Genomic DNA, 18,535 nt, shown 5'->3' on the forward strand with positions numbered 1-18,535 from the left:
ATTGTTATTTTGCATTTATATAGCGCCTTATATACCATTGGTATGGTCTGAAGGCGCTGGTAGGTTGAACGCCCTTGGGAACAGAGGTTCGGGTCAGTGGAGAGATTAGAGAGGGTCAATGGTGCGTGTGCGCACCAGGTATGTGTGCAGCTGGTGCGGAATTTCTGTGGTAGCTGCGTCCTAGCGATAGGTGTGGTGGTTGAGGAATCAGGAGTATGTGTTCGATCTGGCAGGAGATTATCCAGTCCGAGTGAGGCAGCGTTAGGCCTGACGGGAACGCTTGGCTGGGGGTGAGAAACCAGCAATGTTTACTTAGAGTGATGGGGAGTGAGCAGCGGATGTTGATATGAGAACAGATATACCGAATGGTGTCATAGTATCTCTGTGTTCTACTTGAGTGGTGGTGTAAGGAGAGAGTAAGCGTGGGGTGTGAAATGAAGTATGCTCTTACAACGATTCCTTGCGTTCCACATCAAAGTCTGCACATTACGCAGTTCAGGGCGGTCCGGTCCGGTCCGTGCGATGTGTTTTGTTTCTCATCTGCTCTTATGCACTAATTCATCGGGTCGGCGAATTCTTCCGTATAGCGTACTCCTCCATCTAGCACGATGCAGCAGGGGTGGACCCGTTCTCCTGTTTCTTGGTTGGAGTGACAAAAGGAGGTACTCTGGAAGGGATGTCGCAGTAGCAGTGAAGGAGAGGAGGCCTCCAACAAAGGATTCTCCATGTTCCAACATGGATCTGTGGTTTTGGTGCCTTTTCAGAGAGAGCAGTGAAGAATGGTTCTTGTCCGATTGATTCTCCTAGCTTGCTCAGTCCTGCACTCTGGTGAGGAGACTTTGAAAAGGAACAAATTACTTACCTGTAACTGTTGTTCTCCAGCATGGGTCTGGCATGGAGATGGCTGCCAGAATAGGGGCTTAGGTAGAGGGCAGTCATTGGCTGGGGGCAGTATGACCCAGAGCTCATTGATTGGTTTATAGGAGAAAGACAGTTTAGAAACAAAACTGAAACCGTTTTTTCTTTTACCGAGGATTCGCAGCCTGACGACGGGGAATATTCATGAGCATGTGAATCCATGCCAGGCCCCGTGCTGGAGAAGGGGGATCTTCACAGGACGATGATGCACTACAGGATGGTCGCAAGTCGAGGGTATTGGCATTTTGCAGCACAGTAAGGTCACAGAATGCTGTGGGATGGCTCAAATTGCAGATTGTCTTAGGAATGATTATGCCCACCAGTCCAATGGAGGAAGTCATCCTCTTCAGAGCTTTCCTGTAGATTTGAAAACAGGGTCAGGACAGCAGCGGTCACTTCAGCAGGATTCACCAGTTGCTGGAAGGTGCTGCAGGTGTCTCTGGTCGGCTTCTTCTTTGGTTCTTCTATTCCAGTGGTTGGCCTGTATTTTGCCTGAGGATCCTCACCTTTTATCCAGGAATCGAATCCAGCCAATCAACAGTTGGACATCATTCAAACTTTGGGTGGTGGCTGTCCTTTCAGGACAGCTTGCTTCCCAGTTGGAACTGGATCCGGGGAGGCATGGTAGAAGGCAAAGGGCTGCAGAGTTTTGGACTCCTCCCTCATTTCCTGTCTTCAAAGACAGTCTGGAGCTTTGGTGGGCTTCCTAAAGGATTCCTGCCTAAGACAAAAGTCAAATACGGGCCTCCCCCACCCAGGTTGATAGGACAAAGAAAGGACAAACGCACAAGAAATGGCAAAAAAAAAGATAGCTGCCATTTTGGGTCAATGGTGACCCTTCTATGCACTACTGTGCCTGTGAACACAGCCATGATATGAAAAATGCACGAAAGGCATTAGAACACTTCCACTGCCACCAGCCATTCAGGTATGCCTGTCAATGTAATAGAAATGCTACAAGAGCAGTGAGAAAGGAGATACTATGTAACCCCTCAGGACTCCCCAGAGGTGGCGTGGGCTGATCTTACAAAAGAAAGGGTAAGAAGGATAAAAGTATACTTCTATCCTTGGGAACAGTAGTTCTCACAAGGAAAATTAAACACTATAAAACGGAAAGCCAGAAGGGCTCCCAGCAACACTATACAAAATGTGCTGGCTACTGCAAAAGTAAATGACAGATTCCTTTAAAAAGTATGGAGGAAAGCATGCCTCCATTAAACAAAGTAAAAACACAATGAACAGGGTTCCCATGGTTGGAACCAAAAGAATGAATGAGGGGAAAAAGGTTCCCCTTCTTCAGGAGAACAGACAAAAAGGTCCAGAAGTCCAGCAAAAAGGGAATTTGGCATAAAAAATGAAAAATCTTGCTAACAGATTTGTTTTTCCTTTAGATTCTGCATTCAGTGTTGTTGCTTCTGTTTCTTCGCTGAGTAGTTCTAGACAGTTGTGTTTTGAGTTGGTTTTCTTCGGGGTCGTCTGCCTGCTCACGTTGATGATTCTTTGTCTTGCCAATTTTTTGGGATGAACAGTCTGTTGAGTTAATTTCATTCAGTTGTGCTTCTGTGGATTTCATGTCTCTTCGTTATGTTTCCACTATTCCTCCTTATGTGTTTTGAGTGTTTGTGGGAGGTCGATTGTGTGACTAAGGTAGTAAGTTGATGGGTAGCGCGATAAGCTGAGTGGTTTTGGTCTTGTTCCAGTAAAGGGGGGCTTTCATCCAGTGGGCAGTTTGGTGTGCTGTTTATTGGTGTTGGTTGGCTCTAAGGTGTGGTGGTTTGAGATGGTTGGTCTTCCGTTTGGTTTGTTCTATTTTGGCTGCTTCTTGTGCGTCAGTCTTTCTTGGTACAATGCATTTTTGCGGTGTGAGCCTGTTGGTTAGAGGCTAGGTTTCTTGCTTGATTCTGGGTATGTTTTTCCATTTTGGTTGGTTGTTAAGGTCTTGTCTTGGTGGGTTGCCTGGTCCTCGACAGGGTTTTTTCTCTTTTCCCTTCTTGATGTCCAGTGGTACCGATTTTATAGGTGGTGGCTACTTTTTCTTGGTTAAGATTTCTGGTTTGTTGGCGTTTCAGCTGGCAAAATTTGATTGAGCTGTGTTTGTGCTATTCCAGCATAGAGCAGGGGCGTAGTGTGTAGTAAGACCTATCCCAGGGGCAAACATGTCCCCTTATCCCAGGGGGTTGTTTGCTGGTGTGTTTTTCTGCGGCAAGGTCTTGCAATGGTAGATTCACAGAGTGGCAAGTCCTCACTGTGTTACGGTCTTATAGGCGTAAAACATCGTAACTTTGGTGCCTTACAGTGGCGAGTGTTGAAATGTGGCGTTAGCTTCCTAATGGTTGTAACCCACTATGTTAGCGCGTTGTAGTGGTACACAGTGGTGAAAGCCTCTCTGTGGTGGTTGTCTCTCAGTGGAAAAGTCTCGTGGTGTGGGAACCTCAGTTTCACAGTGGTAGAGTTCGAAATGAGAAGTTCAAAGTTTCCTGAATTAATAGTGGGAGATTCACAGTGGTAGAGTTCAAAGTGGTTGGATGGCGAACTCAAGGTGGCGTGCTCTTAAAAGTGGCAACATTTACCAGTGGGCAAGTTCCAAGTGGCAGGGTGCCACTGTGGTACAATTAAGTGTGTCAAACCTCACAGTGGCAGCATTTGGCGAGACAGAGCCTACAGTGGCAACATTCAAAGTGAGAAAGAATAGGATCACAGTGGCAGAATTTAAAGAAGGCAAGGTGCAAAGATGGCAAAGACCTCTGAACGCAAAATTGAAATGTAGAAATATCTTGGTGGCAAAATTCAAAGTTCGTAAGCTCCCCCAGTGGTAATTTTCAATGTTAACAACTGACAGCCACAATGTTCTAAGTGACAGAATGTCACAGTGACAAAATTCAAAGTTAAGAAAGTTCCACACTGTTAAATTCAAAGTTAAGGGCTCACAGCAGCTAAGTTCAAAACAACATAAATAGCCAATATATAACTTGATCTGCTCAGGCAGAGGTTGTGTCAGAGAGGCAGAGTAGAACTGTTCAGACCTTGCATGGTGCTGTTAAGCCTTGACCCAAACGCTTGTAGATGGTTCTGTTAGGAAGTTTGTTGATATGATATGGCATTTATAACGTGCCTCTACACAAGTGTTTCTAGGTGCAACAAAACAAGGAGGAGGAAACGGAGGGAGGACAATATAACGATTTTACTAGGCCTTGTGTGATTCAGATCGCGCAAGTGCAAGAAAGTGGATGGGGAGAAGTGCCACAAAAGGGGAGTGGGAGGAGAAGTGCAGGTAATCAAAAGGTGCAGCCAGTGGGTCGCTCAGTGCAGGTAGTAGAAAGTGCAGCCAATGGTTGGCTCATAAGTGCAGAGAGAAGGGACTACAGGGTTACAGATACAGACCTCAAGTGCTGGGGGGGCGGCAAGAGGCAGTGCGAGGTGCAAGTGGACATGAAGGGACCTTGGCCCAAGTTCAGAGTGTTGCCAGGGGACCAGTGCATGGACCAGGTCATCAGCATGGGAGAGGAAGAGAGAACGCGGAAGCAAAGAGGAAGTTCTTGAGTTGCTCCCAGAACCGGAGGAGGTTCTGCTGAAGTTTGAGAGAGGCAGGGAGGCTGTTCCAGGAAAAGGCCCCACCAAAAGAAAAAGATCTGCCTCCAACTCTCTCCTTGGAAATGCGACTGCCCCTCAGAGAGTTGGAGGTGGATGAGCGGAGGACTAGAGAAGGGACAAGTTTAGGTTGGAGGTAGTGCGGTCCCAGGCCCCAGAAAGCCTTGTGGACGATGCAGAGGGTCTTAAACTTGATCCTTGCCACCACTGGGAACCAGTGAAGAGATTTCAGTGCTGGAGAGATATGATCTCTGGTCTTGAGGCCAAGGACATGTCTTGCAGTCCTGTTCTGGATAAGTTGTAGAGGACGGAGGGTAGAGGCAAGAAGATTTAGAAAAAGGCTGTTGCATTAGTCCGGCCTAGAGAAGACCAGAGCTCTGGAGTCAGTGAGCTTCTGGGGGAAAGAGAGGAATGGAAGAATACCTCTGAGGAGGTGCAGCTGATAGTTTGATTTCTTATGGATGTCAGAGATGTGAGGAGAGAAGGAGAGGGTGGAGTCGAAGATGACCCCAATGTTATTATTCTCACAGGTAGGAAGAGGGCCAAGAGTGGGCGGCCAGAGAGAGAGGAAAGGAGGGCGCTGGTGTTCCGATGAGGAGGATCTCGGTCTTTCTCGCATTAAGGTAGAGATCATTGGCGGCACACCTCTCCTGGATTGCGGACAGACAGTTTGGAATGAGAGAAGGAGTAGAGGCGGCAGAGAGGAGCCTGAATGCGAGCTGGGTGTCATCAGCATAACACTGAAAGTTGGAGCAGAGAGCAGCGATGCGGTGGGCAAGAGGTGCCAGGTATTGATTGAAAAGCCAGGGAAAGAGGTTAGACCCCTGGGGTACACCACTGGTAGAGAGAGAGATAGAGGAAAGGAAGGACCCAAACTGGACCCGGGAGAGTCGATCAGGGAGAAAGGAGGTCAGTCAGTCCAGGGCCTGATCAGTGATACGCAGTTTATCACAGAGGCAATTGAGCAGGATGGTATGGTTGCCTGTATCAAAAGCAGAATAAAGATCGAGGAGAATGAGGAGAGAAAGAATGTTCGAATCAAGGTTAGAGAGCAGGTCTTCACAGATGTTCAGGAGAGCAGTTTCCGTGCTTCTGGCTGCTCTAAAGCCAGACTGGTGTTCATGGAGACAACCAACAGATTCAGTGTGAAGATTAAGCTGGGAGATAATGTAACAGACTAAATGCATCTTGCTGTCGTACTGTATGAATCTCATTGTGTAAAACCCCTACAAAAAACTTGAGAAATCTGTGCTCTGGAAGGGGCCGTGGATCTCGTTTCTGGGAGGGGATACTCCCCCGTTCTTTATGTCCATTTCTGAATAGCTAAATGGAAATATATTTTCTAAAATACACAGATATAAGACAGCGCCAAGTCAGTGTTCAAAAACATGTATTTATTTTAAATAGTTGCCCTCGGTGATGACACGTGTTTCGGCTTTGTTGAAAGCATTTATCAAATCAGGGGCTTGTTACTTCAAATGTGTATTCGCATTAGATTGTTGAGTTGATGCTTGCCAATAACTGGGTTCAATCCCTTGACTATTCTCCGATACCAGTCTCTAACGTGCGTTGGCTGCTAGGTGGGACCCCAATACATGTTTTTGAACGCTGACTTGGCGCTGTCTAATATCTGAGTATTTTCGTAAATACTAATTTTGATAGTGGTTTATGTGGCTTTCTGACCACAACTCAGTAAGACGCGACAAATGGTCTATCATGTACAAAGCTAAATAATTCTTGTTGCTCAGTCTATTTGTGTAGGCCTGACAGACCGGACCTCCAAAGCCAAATTTTTTCCAAACTATATGGAAATATATGTGACTCTGCTGCCGCTGCCTGGATATATTGGCAGGTTTCTACAGCCGAAACCATGATGGGGTGAAGTGTGATGGGCAGAAAGGGAATAGTTTTACATTGATGTTTCATATATAAAAAGAATATACTTGCCACTGTATTGATCTGAAGTTTAATAGTGATTTTAGAGTCTAATCAGGAGCCATGATGGCCTACAGAGGGAACATGATCCAAGCTGGTGCCATTTGAGAGGAACAGGTTGAAGGGCCCCATAAGTGAGGCCCATCCTTCTTTATTAGTACTTCAGTTGTATCATTATTTGATTTCAGCCAGTAGCGTGCCATCCACATATTGATGGCCCACTTGTAGTCCTTAAAGTAGGACATTGTATATTCCCCACATCTTGGTCCAGATGGAACATGATCTGTGTCATCCGCATAAGAGCAGAAATAAAGGCTATTATCATGGGTGCTCTGTGTCAGAGGCTGAAGATCGAGGTTAAACAGTGGTGGTGAGAGGGCTGAGCTCTGGGGTACACTGCAGAATAGGGGCATTGATGTGAAAGGATTGTGTGAAAGTAGAACAGTTTGGGATTATTCAGAAAAAAAAAGAAAACTATGACGGCACAGTACCCTGATGCCCATTATCGCAAGGCTATGTGACAAGATGGTGCATTCACAGTGCCAAATGATGCATAGAGATTTAACGTAATGAGCGCAGTGTCACTGCCAACACATAAGGGTAATTGAAGGCCACAGTCAATACAGGCTCTGTGCGCCTAGTGAGTGGAAGCCAGTTTCTTAAATGTTCAGAGCAGAAGAATCAAGAACATTGTGAAGAAGGGGTGATTCTGTAAATTCTAGCAATTTAGCAGGAACTGGAAGAAGAGATGTGCCTTTTATTAGAGAGGATAGAATGGTTTAATGATGTCTTCTTAACTAGAGGGAAAAGAATACCAGATGTAAACGGTGTAGGAACTTCACCTTCTTGTAGAGATGAGTTGAGCAGAAATGTCAAAACCTGTATAGCTGAGCTTGTTTGAGAAGGGCAACCAGCAGGTTTTTAGAGGAAGAGTCTTGCTTAAGATGCTCAAGAGGATGAGACCTTGTCCTGTGATAGCAATGAGAACCAAGTTCAAGGTTCATTGTGTGAAGGGGCCCCATGGTGTATATGGGAAGATGCCACTGTAGGTACAGTTTGTAGGCTCATTGCAAGGCTGCTCTGCTGTTTTAGTGTCAATATCCTTCATTTTGATATTGAAAAAGTTCCAGAGATCATTAGCTAATGATTGAGAAGGAAAGGGGTGAATTTTAGAAAGATGGTTGGATAGTTCCTTTGCCATCTTGAAAATCTCTTTTTGGGAATTAGATAATTCTTTGATGTGAGACGAGAAATAAGTTGATTGGTCTTTGAAATAATGTGAGGGTTGACATTATATAGTGTTCTATAACGAAGACAATCAAATGGGGGTTATCCCACCACCAATGGCGTTTAGCTCGATGGGCTGCAGTTTGAAGGTTTTTTAGTGACATCAAACAAGGGTGAAGATGAATTGGCGTTCAGAGGAGATGTCTTAAGTGGTGCTTTAATATCAGAGTAAACCGATGGAAGTGAAAGCAAAGATATCAGAAGGGCAGATTATAAGCGCGAGACGTGGGCTCTATGCTAGGAGCTGAATTGATGGGGTTGCACTGCAGACGGGTTACGAGTTTATTGCTTGTAGGAGATGAAGAACAATGAGTGAGCTGACGAAATAAGGGAGGAGACGTCAGAAAAGATATGGCTCTATAGTAAGTCAAATAAAACATGTGTCCATGCTTGTGGGCAGGCCTTGGAACAAGTTGCAAGAGACCCCAAGCGGCCATGCAAATATACATTGAGGCTACTGGTGAGGGAGGATATTGTTCCTGCCAGTGGTTAAAGTTGCCCTTTCAGAGATTAGACTGCCATTGGGCAAGATCTGTAGCAAAGGCTAAGAGATTATTAACAATAGAATAATGTGAAGAAGTGGGGCGATTAATAATCAAGTGTCTGTACATCGAAGGCACATCTGAGGAGGAGATGTACATTTGAGCTAGCATGGATTCAAACATGGGAGTAACAGGGACAGCCAGTTAGATTATCTGATGGTGATCATTGAAAACTACTGCTATGGCGTCACGAGTATGATGAAGTCAAAAAAGGGAGGAGCAATGTCCTGCTCCACATGAAATAAGACATTTGGAAGAAAACCTTGATTCATTTGCATACAAGGCAGCACCCAGGCCGAGACTGGCCATGGGGTTGCAGAGCATCCAATACTCCATTTTTGAGATCTGACATCATTGACAATGAGACCTTGGAGGATAACAGACTCCTGAGGTTAAAAGAGAGCAGACCAAAAGGCTTGCAAACCCAATGGAAAGTCCCAAAAAGACTAAGCAAAATGAGGTTTTATATTAGACCAGAAGCTAATCTATGCTTTGGCCTCAGACAAATTATTGTATGAGTAAAAGAAAGTGCTAACTATGTTTTTGAGTTCAAACGGTCCTCTAAAGCAAGTGTGGGGGGCCATGACAGACTGCCTCACATAGATTTAACATTGACTCCCCCCAGAATGCCTTCCTTAAACTATCCCAACCGTTAAGGTTTCTTCTAAGTATTGATGAAATTAGCTTAGCCACACCTTCCCTCTGCAAACAGGCCATTTCTTGAACAGACTGAAGAGAATGAAGGCGTGACGTTCCGTCCAGATGGCTGTATGCGTGCGATGGGTGCGACTGGCACTGCTGTATTACTCTGGAAGGGCCGATTTCCCCTCAACGCATTCCCATTTTCAGACAGCTGGAAACCTAGTACAGAGATGAACTGGAAGGGGAAGTCTTCTTATCTGGGATTTTGATCTACTAGATGGTGCCGTTTATTTTTGGCCACAATTGGCTCCACTAAAGACAGCCACTATTGCAGACTCTATGCTCTAGACACTAATACAGCCGAGACAAAACAATGGAGGAGTGATTCTACATCTATTTCAGAAACCTTCTATCTTGGGTGACAGGAGTGGTGTGCATACTCCTTTTTACAGTATGTATGCCCACTGGACCCTCATCTATTGCATGGCACTGGATATCAGAAACTGAACTTACCTGTCAATTTTGCCACAGCAACCTTGAGCGGCCACTAATAGGTTGGACCTAGCCCCAGGCCCAACCAGCAAACTACCTGGCACCTGACGATTCAGTAACTACCGTGAAGGTGGGATGAGACGGAAACCTGCAGTGGGAATAGTATTTTTTCTATTTCTTTTATGCCTTAAGGTGGGCCCTTAATCCCACTTCAAGTTTGGGACAGCAAGTGTAACTAGTTAATATCTGCGCACCTTTCGTGGATGATGCACACATGGTTGTATCACGGCTGAACAGCAAAGCAGTATTAAACAGGACTCTTCATTTGCTTGATCCACCTTTCATAGCGATGGGGAAATGGTAAAATCTAGATGTGCAAGTGTTGATCCCATAGAGTGAGATCAAGTATACCCTAACATTACACTGCGAAAGATTGTCTACTGTGAAGAAGTCACAGACTGAAGGCTGGGGATCAAACTGGAGTGACTCTGGTGGCCAGGGACAGCCACCCGCTGTGTGATATAGGCCCTGTTGAAGGGTTATGGTAGATCTCAACGGTTCCATTCCTTCTCTTGGGGGGGCAAATCAGTTATGTTCCCTCAAAACAGCTTGGTAACACAGGACTAAACGTCCCTGATGGAAGAAACAGCAGGTGTTGGGAGAAATACTACATTGATTGCAGAGCAGCCACAGAGTGGTCCACAAATTCCACAATGCTAAAAGGGAGCCATGATTTGTTCAAATGCACAAACGTGAGTGCAGCTCCCCAAGCAGACTACGGACCCTGTATGCTCCTGCAGCCCCCAAAATGCTAGACGCTTAATCTTACATTATGGTAGAATGGAGGAGACTGTGAGCTAAGCGGTTGCGTAATTTACTCAGGGTATTAATTCAAGTTGCGGGAGGGCATGTTATACTATCCACTAATGGAGCTCTTGCAAGGTCTGCCTGACAACTACAAACAGATGAGAAGTCCATTTTCTAACCGAAAATCACCCAATCACAAGACAAGCCCTTATGGCATACAAAAATTAACAGTTGTTAGTCTGATGCTAGACTACCCACAGGAATCACATTTGAGTGGGTCGGAGGTGGGAGTATGGAGAGTGAGGTGCAGGATAAAGCATGGCAGTGCAACAAGGAGGAAAGTAGGAGAGAGAAGAGTGGAGAGGAAGTTGGGAGAGGGAAGAGTGGAGGAAAAAAGAGTGGCAATGACAGAGGAGACGAGCGGATGAGGAATAGGAAAAAGAGTAGGAGGAATATGGAGCACAGTGAGAAGTGAGGAGGAGGTGAAGCGAGAAAGAGGATTGAAGGGGATAAGAGAAGAGCAGAGGTTAAGAAATATGGGCCTGAAGGATGGAGAATGAATAAAGAAAAGAACCGAGAAGGTGTTAGAGGGAATTAGTGGAGGTGGTAATGGAATACAAAGGAGCAGAGGAGGGAGAACTAATCCGGAGAAGGTATTCGAAAGAGAGGAGGGAAGGGGAAAATCAACATAATCCATGGTGGAGTCTTAAGGAGGCAAGAAAGCTGAGGCGGGGAGGAGGAAAAGAGGCACAAAGAGAAGTTGGAGAAAAGCAAGAGGAAGATGAAAGGGGGCCAAGAGGGTGTACCCAAATCCCTGATAAAGCAGTAGTGCAAGGGCATCACTTTATCCTTAAAGGGCCCAGGAGATCTACCAGCCCATCACTACCTACTTGATAATCCCGGGTTCCAACGATTGCAATAGAGTCTAGCGCCTGACCCCTGTACAGATGACCCATAAGACATGGGGTTATGGTGCTAGATATCCAAGAAGTTCAGGAGAAGAGAATCACTGATGTATCCTGATGAGCCCACCATAAGCCCGGAAAGTGTCTACAAAAAGCCACAAATGAAATATGGGGACATGTAAACCACAGAGACAAGAAGCTGGAATTGTTTGGGCACAGAGGGAGGGACCAGGGACCTAAGAAAATGTTAGTTCATCCCTGGTGTCAGACGGATAGCCACTTTGTAGCTTCTTGACAAAGACCTTCAGCTGGAGTCCATAAGCCTGCAAGACCAAAATCCAGAGTCCAAGCCCTGATCCCTGATCTTGCAGATATCTGGTGCAATGCAGACTGGTAGCCATCTCCTGTGCTGCACCAAGTCTGGGAAGCGGTGGATACTGGAGAGGATCCGGATCCTCATGGTTGCTAGAAGAGTTGCGGGGAGACGAGGCTGGAGACAGGGCTGTGCCACAAAATGTGTGTGGTGCAGACTTTGCTTGAGACTGATCTTGATGCAGATTCTGTATTTGCACAATATGGACTCAACCCTGTTTCTCAGAGTGGTTTGAGCTTGCTGATTTGCGGTGTAACCAGTATAGTTGAGCATTTGTGGCAGTGGTGTGGAGGGGCTTTTGGTTATCAGATTGGGTTAACAGTCTGTTAAGCAAGGAAAGGAATTGGTGCTGAAGGCAGGTATTGAAGTTAGCAGAAAACAAATTTGGCTTTGGATCCAAACTGATTTCTGACATGTGCAATCTTTCTTGTGGGTGGTGAGTGTATTGATGGAAGAGAGAATACGAAAGTGACCAGATTAACTCTAGGTAGGGGTATTTTAAGTTGGTTCCATCATGGAGTATGTTGAAGTGGTGTGAGATGACAGTGCCCATGAGATTGAAGGGAGTCTGGAGTGGCCTCTGAACCTCATTACTGCCAAAGTGGGAACTCTCAAGCGGCTATACTGTACCATGAAATGTGTGACCTGGTGGTGGGTAATGGTTTACACTTCAGTTCTCAATGTCCAACAGAACCTCTGTTCCTTGTCTGACTTCCTTGGACTTTCTTGCAGGGTGGTAATGCCATCCATACTATCACCGGCAGGACCTGCTTTGATCTCCTTTCACCCTGTACTCACAGGCTCCCCTTGTGGATGGAAAAGGGCAGTATTTTCACATGTACGCTTCATATGCCAGGAAATGATACTCTTTTTCATCTGGTGGCTCTCAAGTGGCTTGAACAAGCCACACACTGAGTGGGTGTTTACTGTGTGCAGGGCTTGAAGTGGGGTAATTGTGCCTTATTTACCCTTTAAGCATGGACTAAACGTGTCTGATTGACCTGAGCCCCATTACTGGACCTTTGTTGACCACCCTGTTAAACCTCTTCTCCTGGACTGGAACTCTGTTGGACTGTCGGCTGGTTGTGTTAAATGTTTCTTGCTTTGCTTTGTTTTTGTTACTTTGTGTGTTTGCATTCCATCTACCTACTGTTACACGATTTCAGGGCTGCTCTTGCATATAGTTCCTCAAGGCTTGCTCGCCATCAGCGTAGGATAGTGATACCCGATGAAGCAAACTCTTGCGGCATGCATGTTTTTGGGCACCGACCAATAGTGCTTGAGTGCACAGAGGCTTGCTGGATTTAGAAGGACGCCTCAGGAAGGGCTTCTTAGTAATATCACAGTGGTGGCAGAATCAGAGGGGCTGAGGGTGAACAAATGGTACACGTACAATGCCAGTCATACGTTAGTTGGATTCCATGTTGGACCCAGGGTTGTCTCGGGTGTGGGTGCATTCCTTGATCAGGGTGGCAGGGCTTTTTGGAACCTTGAGGTGAGTGGAACAGGACGTTGACTTCACCAGTCAGAGGTTTGGATTATATCTAAAGATGGCAGTATCAGTGGGGGGTGTTCTTGTTGGCAGTGCAGTGAGTAAGTAGTTTGGTAGGGCTATTTGTCTGGGTGTCTTTGGTGAAGGTGTTACGTTTTTAGCAGAGTTCTTGGGAGGTGAATGGAGAATACAAAGCAAGAGAACCTAAGGGAACAGTGGATGCTCCAGCTAGATTCCATATGAGGCTATTTATTGATGCATTCTGGCTGAGAATGTTCTTTTATGTGGATTTTGCATTTGCATTCTGTGGAAAAAAGCCTGTTTATCAGTAGTTTGACGTGGTGATTTAGAGCAGGTCAGTTGTATTTAGACACTGATATGGTTTTGAGGAAAGCTTAGTGAACCGGTTGATATGTATGGAGAAATAAGGGTTGGAGAGAGTGTAGATGTTTATTGAGGGCCTTGAAGATGCCGGGAAACAGTTTGCTCTGAGTAACAACTGACTTCGGTCATGCTTGATGTCGATTGGGCTGTTACGATATGATAGGTTATTAATAACGCGCTAAATACTCAGAGGTTACTAAGCATGGACCCGGGATCGAATCTGTGGTGCTCTGTGTCGTCTTGCTTCCAAGGCGAGCACGTTGCCCCTGAGCTATCTTCCCGAGACAATTGTTGGTGTTGATGTTGGTGATGATATTGATAGAAAAGAGAATAAGGGGAGTAATACATTCAAGTCATGGGTTTAGTTTGAAGTGACGGTTATTAGCTATTATGACTTATTGAGCCCCAGGCCTACACTTGTGTGTGCTTCGTATTTTTATGCTGAAGATAAAAGTAGTAGGAGATAATGGTGTCCCTGCGATTGGAGGAGATGTAGTTCAGAGTATTCACTCAGAGGTTGAAGTAACTAATATGAGGATCTCATCACATGCTAGGGCATAGCAACCATTGGGTGTCAGCACAGAATATTCTTTGTTTCAGGACATGGAACGGATGATCTGGAAGGCTAATGACTGAGATGAAGCAAGGACTGCCTTGTATCTTGATGCCCATGATTGGGATAAAAGGGATGGTGAGGTTGGGTGCGAGCAGCATGGGTTGTAGTCTGATGTAAACCATGTATCAACATTGAAAACCCACTGGGGTTTGAAGTCACTAGTGAAGTTAAGAATATGGCGGCCGTAGGGTAGCAGAGAATGTGTTGAGGAAGGAACCTTGGGAACGTAGGGCTGGCGTTGGTCTAGTTTCCTTGGTTTAACGCAGTAGAAATGAGAGTGGTGGATGATAATGATAGTACACACATGCACACACAGGTTTAGTTGGTGTTTTAAGCACAGGTGTGGAGATTGAGCCATCTTGACTGTTGTAGTGAAGGGATTGTACTAGTGAGGCTTGATGCAGATGAGCCAATGGGGTTATAAATGATGGAAGGGGCAATTTTCTCAGAGGTGGTCAGTAAGAGTGGTTGTTGAGGCTATACTGGTGAGCCGTAATGATGCTACCTACAGTGAAGGTATAAGTGATGAAGGCCAGGGTCTTGCAGCAGTTTGTCTTCTCGAGGAACAGTAAAGTTGGTGTTGTAGCGGCTGGTGGTCTGTACTGTGCCAAATAGCACAACTTGCTGATGCTCTTCATGCTCCCTTGGAAGGCCTAATTCTGCAAATGGCCTGTTCCGATGGAGTATATTTCAGCTCGTGGGAATTTGTCCATTGGTGGTTGGTCTGCAGGGGTTTTAGCTGCGCAGAGAGGATTGCCTGCCCTTGGACGAATGCTCCAAAGACCAAAAAGACAGACGGGTAGGTGTGCCTCACTTGGAAAGAGTCCTCTAGTCCTTGATATTTTAATTTGGTGGGGCAGCAAGTATGTGTGGAGGCCTTGAACTCCCATCAAATGGTAGGTGGCATTTTTAAGCACTACCTGCCCATCTCTTAGAAAATCTTGCACAGATCGGGAAATGCAGGGCATTATGCACTGGTACAGTAGGTGTTTTGTTCAATCTGATGGTGGGGTTGAGCTGAAGAGTCAGTAGCTTGAGAATGTGGGCTTTCTTCCTCTCGAGATTCACTGCCCAACCCAAGATGGCATCTAGAAAGACTTATCTGACTGAGGGAAAGAAGTGTTGTTGAACCGTTAAGGGTGGCTTTCTTACCTTGGGGAAGGAGTGCATGATTCTTGGGGCAATTTGTAGTGGGGAAAGCTGAATCATTTTAGCACAGCCTTCCCTTTTCCTTCATGCTATTATATATATTTATTTTTTTACTAAAGTCCAGTTCGATTGAGAAATTGTAATAGTGTCAAAATAAAGAAATCATGTTTCAGATGTGAAGATAATCTAGCCATAAACATATGTTAATGGTACATCAACATTTCAAAAATATATTCAATCATACGTCTGTTTCCACAAATGACCTCAGCACTAGGTCAATTGGTAAATATTAAAAAGTATGCGCTCCTTTTTTTGAAAGCAGAGCAATATGCATCAATATTTATTGTATCATCATTTTCAAAATGTTAAAACTCACTAGGAGGATGCCGTGTTATTTTGTCGATAGGCTTTAACTTGATGCGAAGAAATTCAGCCATTTCTTTGTCTTCTTCTTGTTCCCTGTCGATAAAAAAAACACACACAATGAACCTGACAAAAATGCAAAATAACCTGAAGCAAGGTGCATGCAATGCTCTCTGGGGTGAACAGTGGATCAACTATTATTCAAAGGCTCGATTGACTTGTTAAAATCAGAAAATCACTCTGCTGAGCTTAATTAGTACTAGTAATATATTATTTGGAATGCGCGAATCTTCAGGGAACCAGTCAGAATGGACTGCATCTAGAACAAGACAGGTGAAATGAGAGAAACTGGAATAAATGTCCTCTTTATAGAAAAAGGCAAATTTTCAATGTTTTCCTACACATACATAAGGAATCCTGCCTAGCGAATTTCTAAGGGCAGCTAATTCCAAACACATCTGTCACCTCTCGTGATGCGACGAGTATGTGTAATTGCCCCGACTGGGTTACACATAGTGATCCTAGTGTATAGGTAAGTTGGAGCCATCTCATGAGTGCACTTGTGTATACAAGACATAATAGTTGGAATACAACACGCTAATGGACTGGGAGCCAGTGGAGATCAAGGCAATGGGAGGAAATAGATCAACTTTTGGGAAGTCTAAAAACAAGTTGAACAGTGTTTTGAACAAATTGCAGCTTATGTAAAAGCTTATCAGAAATGCAGAAGTACAAAGCGTTAGCACAGTTCAATTTTGAGCTTGAGGGTGCTCACTACCGACACATGATCCTCTTTAAGTGGAGGGTCCGCCTAGTTGGACAAAGATAGAAGAATGCAGATCTGACCACTTCATTGATTTGATGTGAGAGTGATTGATCAGGTTCCAAGATCACCCCCAAGTTTCTCACCATGTTGGGGAAAGATGTGGGTAATACAAAAACGGTGCGGAGAAGCGGCGAGTGCTAAGAATGGTTAATTAGATGTTTGAGACCCTTCTGCATGACCTGCGTCTTAGCTGGGTTGAGCTGGAGACCATTGCAAATCATCCATTGGTGGACCTCACCAGGCCATCCACTAAATGTGAAAAGACATTGTTGAAACCAGTGACTTTAACATATATCTGGGTATCATTGGCGTAAGAGTGATGCTGCAGTTGGAAATTCTGAAGGATACTCACTGAAGATTGAAGATGAATGTTAAAAGGCAGCAGGCACGAAGGATAAACCAGAGGGACTCCACAGCCTGTCTTGCTAGGATTAGATACAAACAAGCCAACCTTAACCATTTGAGATCTATCTGTAAGGAAACTCCAAAACCATGCTAAAGTTGAAGCTGGCCATCCCTGTCAGGTTTTCTAAACATTACAAGAGAGTAGCATGGTCTACGTTTTTTAAAATTTATTTTTTATTGGTCATATAGTTAAATACAATTAACTGTCAACCAAAACAAATTCAGTATATCCACAACGAAAAACCACAAAGCAAAAAGACATAATACATCGCAATTAAATAAAAATCCTCTTCCATCAAGACAAAAGTCAAATGATAAAAAAAACAAATGCAGAAATAAGGAGAGTTAATTATCAATAAAACAACACAATGGTATTAAAAACAATAAACGTTTCACAATAAATTCATGAGATTTCATCCAAATCATTCACTTTTTTGTACCATTATACTCTCTAGTTTCAAACTGTCCAAAAATCCTACAATGGATATAACAAGAGAAGTGGTATGGCCAGTAATGCAAGCTTTCCAAATCTCCTCACCATCCCCACTATATGGAAGTCTCCATTTAATATGTTTCTTTAGAAAGACAGTAATTTTCCCCTAAAAGGCTAAGCATTCTGTAACCAGATGGAATAGAGATTCAACAGAGGATATATCACAGCAAAAATGGCAACCCAGGTCTTCACCCAACATTAACCTGTATTTACTAAGCACATCTTTTGTTGGATAGAAGTTCAATTTGAATTTTAAAAATGACCTCCTTATGTGTCTATTTGGATATCTCAGTGAACACGGTGCCACACTACCTTGTTTTTTATACTCCACCTTGAAATGACTATAAAAAAACTGTTTCACTTTTTCTGGATTTTCCAGCAGGATAATCCCAATTTACTCAAGATGGTGACACATCTCAACAAAATCCCTCAGCTAACACATTGTCAGGTAAAGATCACAGTGTAAGGAGGCTTTCACAGGATCAAGTATTTTTTGATAGAAACCCAAAAGTCTCCAATGAGCCGTGCTTTCTAGAGAGCATATGACTAGTTCAAAACAAAGTGCTGGGAGGGGAGAAGATTTCTGGACATTTAGCACTCTTCTCCAGATCAGAATGAATTTATCTTGGTAGAATTTGATAATTTGCAAAACTGAACATTTTCCAAACTTTAAATCTAAATGTCTCACTTCATTCAACATGGCCAACGTATGGGCCCTCACCCAGTCCCTCGATCTTAGGCTTTCCCAACTGTATTGCTAGATAGTCTGAGTGTGCGTAGCCATTGAAGGAGCCATTGAAGGAGTATAGCAGGTATTGCGCGCCTTTCTCTATACAGTCGAACAACTGGAGGTTATCAGCATAGCTAATCCATGTTACTTTTAGTTGTGATAATTTGGGCGAAGCAAATGCAGCATGACTCAGTGACTCCCCAATGTCCAACATGTACAAATTAAAAAGAGACAGAGCCCATATGCAACCCCTTCTGACTCCTCTATCAACGACAATCCTCTGAGAAAGCAAGCCTTTATGATTGAGTCTCACCTACATTGCTGAATACTCATGAAGGGCAATTATGAGTCTCAAGAGACCCAAAGGTGTTCCTCATCCCTGCAGTTTTTTCCACAGGAGTTCCCTGTTGACTCTGTCAAAGGCAGATGAGAGATCAATCGTTGCTATGAAAATTGAGTTGTATTTTGTATTCCAAGCAAGTGATTGAAAGGACTTTAAAGGAAATCCATTTCATGTTGTTCCCAATGATTTTCTAAATCCCATCTGCCATTTCTGTAGCCGTGTCGTTTCGTTTGGTCAGGTTTCCA

At 44.4% G+C, this 18,535-nt stretch overlaps 1 protein-coding gene across 2 annotated transcripts in view; it reads right to left on the reverse strand.

The window, feature by feature from the left end:
- Window positions 1–18,535, reverse strand: part of BMERB1 (bMERB domain containing 1) — a 1,034,991-nt gene that overhangs the window by 17,685 nt on the left and 998,771 nt on the right. For both annotated transcript variants that reach the window (XM_069647125.1, XM_069647126.1), the window contains exon 5: window positions 15,507–15,589. In XM_069647125.1, the coding sequence (XP_069503226.1) occupies window positions 15,507–15,589 (83 nt within the window). The remainder of the gene's footprint in view (window positions 1–15,506; window positions 15,590–18,535) is intronic.

Source organism: Ambystoma mexicanum, chromosome 2q, assembly GCF_040938575.1.
Source record: "Ambystoma mexicanum isolate Mex_15411 chromosome 2q, UKY_AmexF1_1, whole genome shotgun sequence".
In the NCBI taxonomy this organism is placed as follows: Eukaryota; Metazoa; Chordata; class Amphibia; order Caudata; family Ambystomatidae; genus Ambystoma; species Ambystoma mexicanum.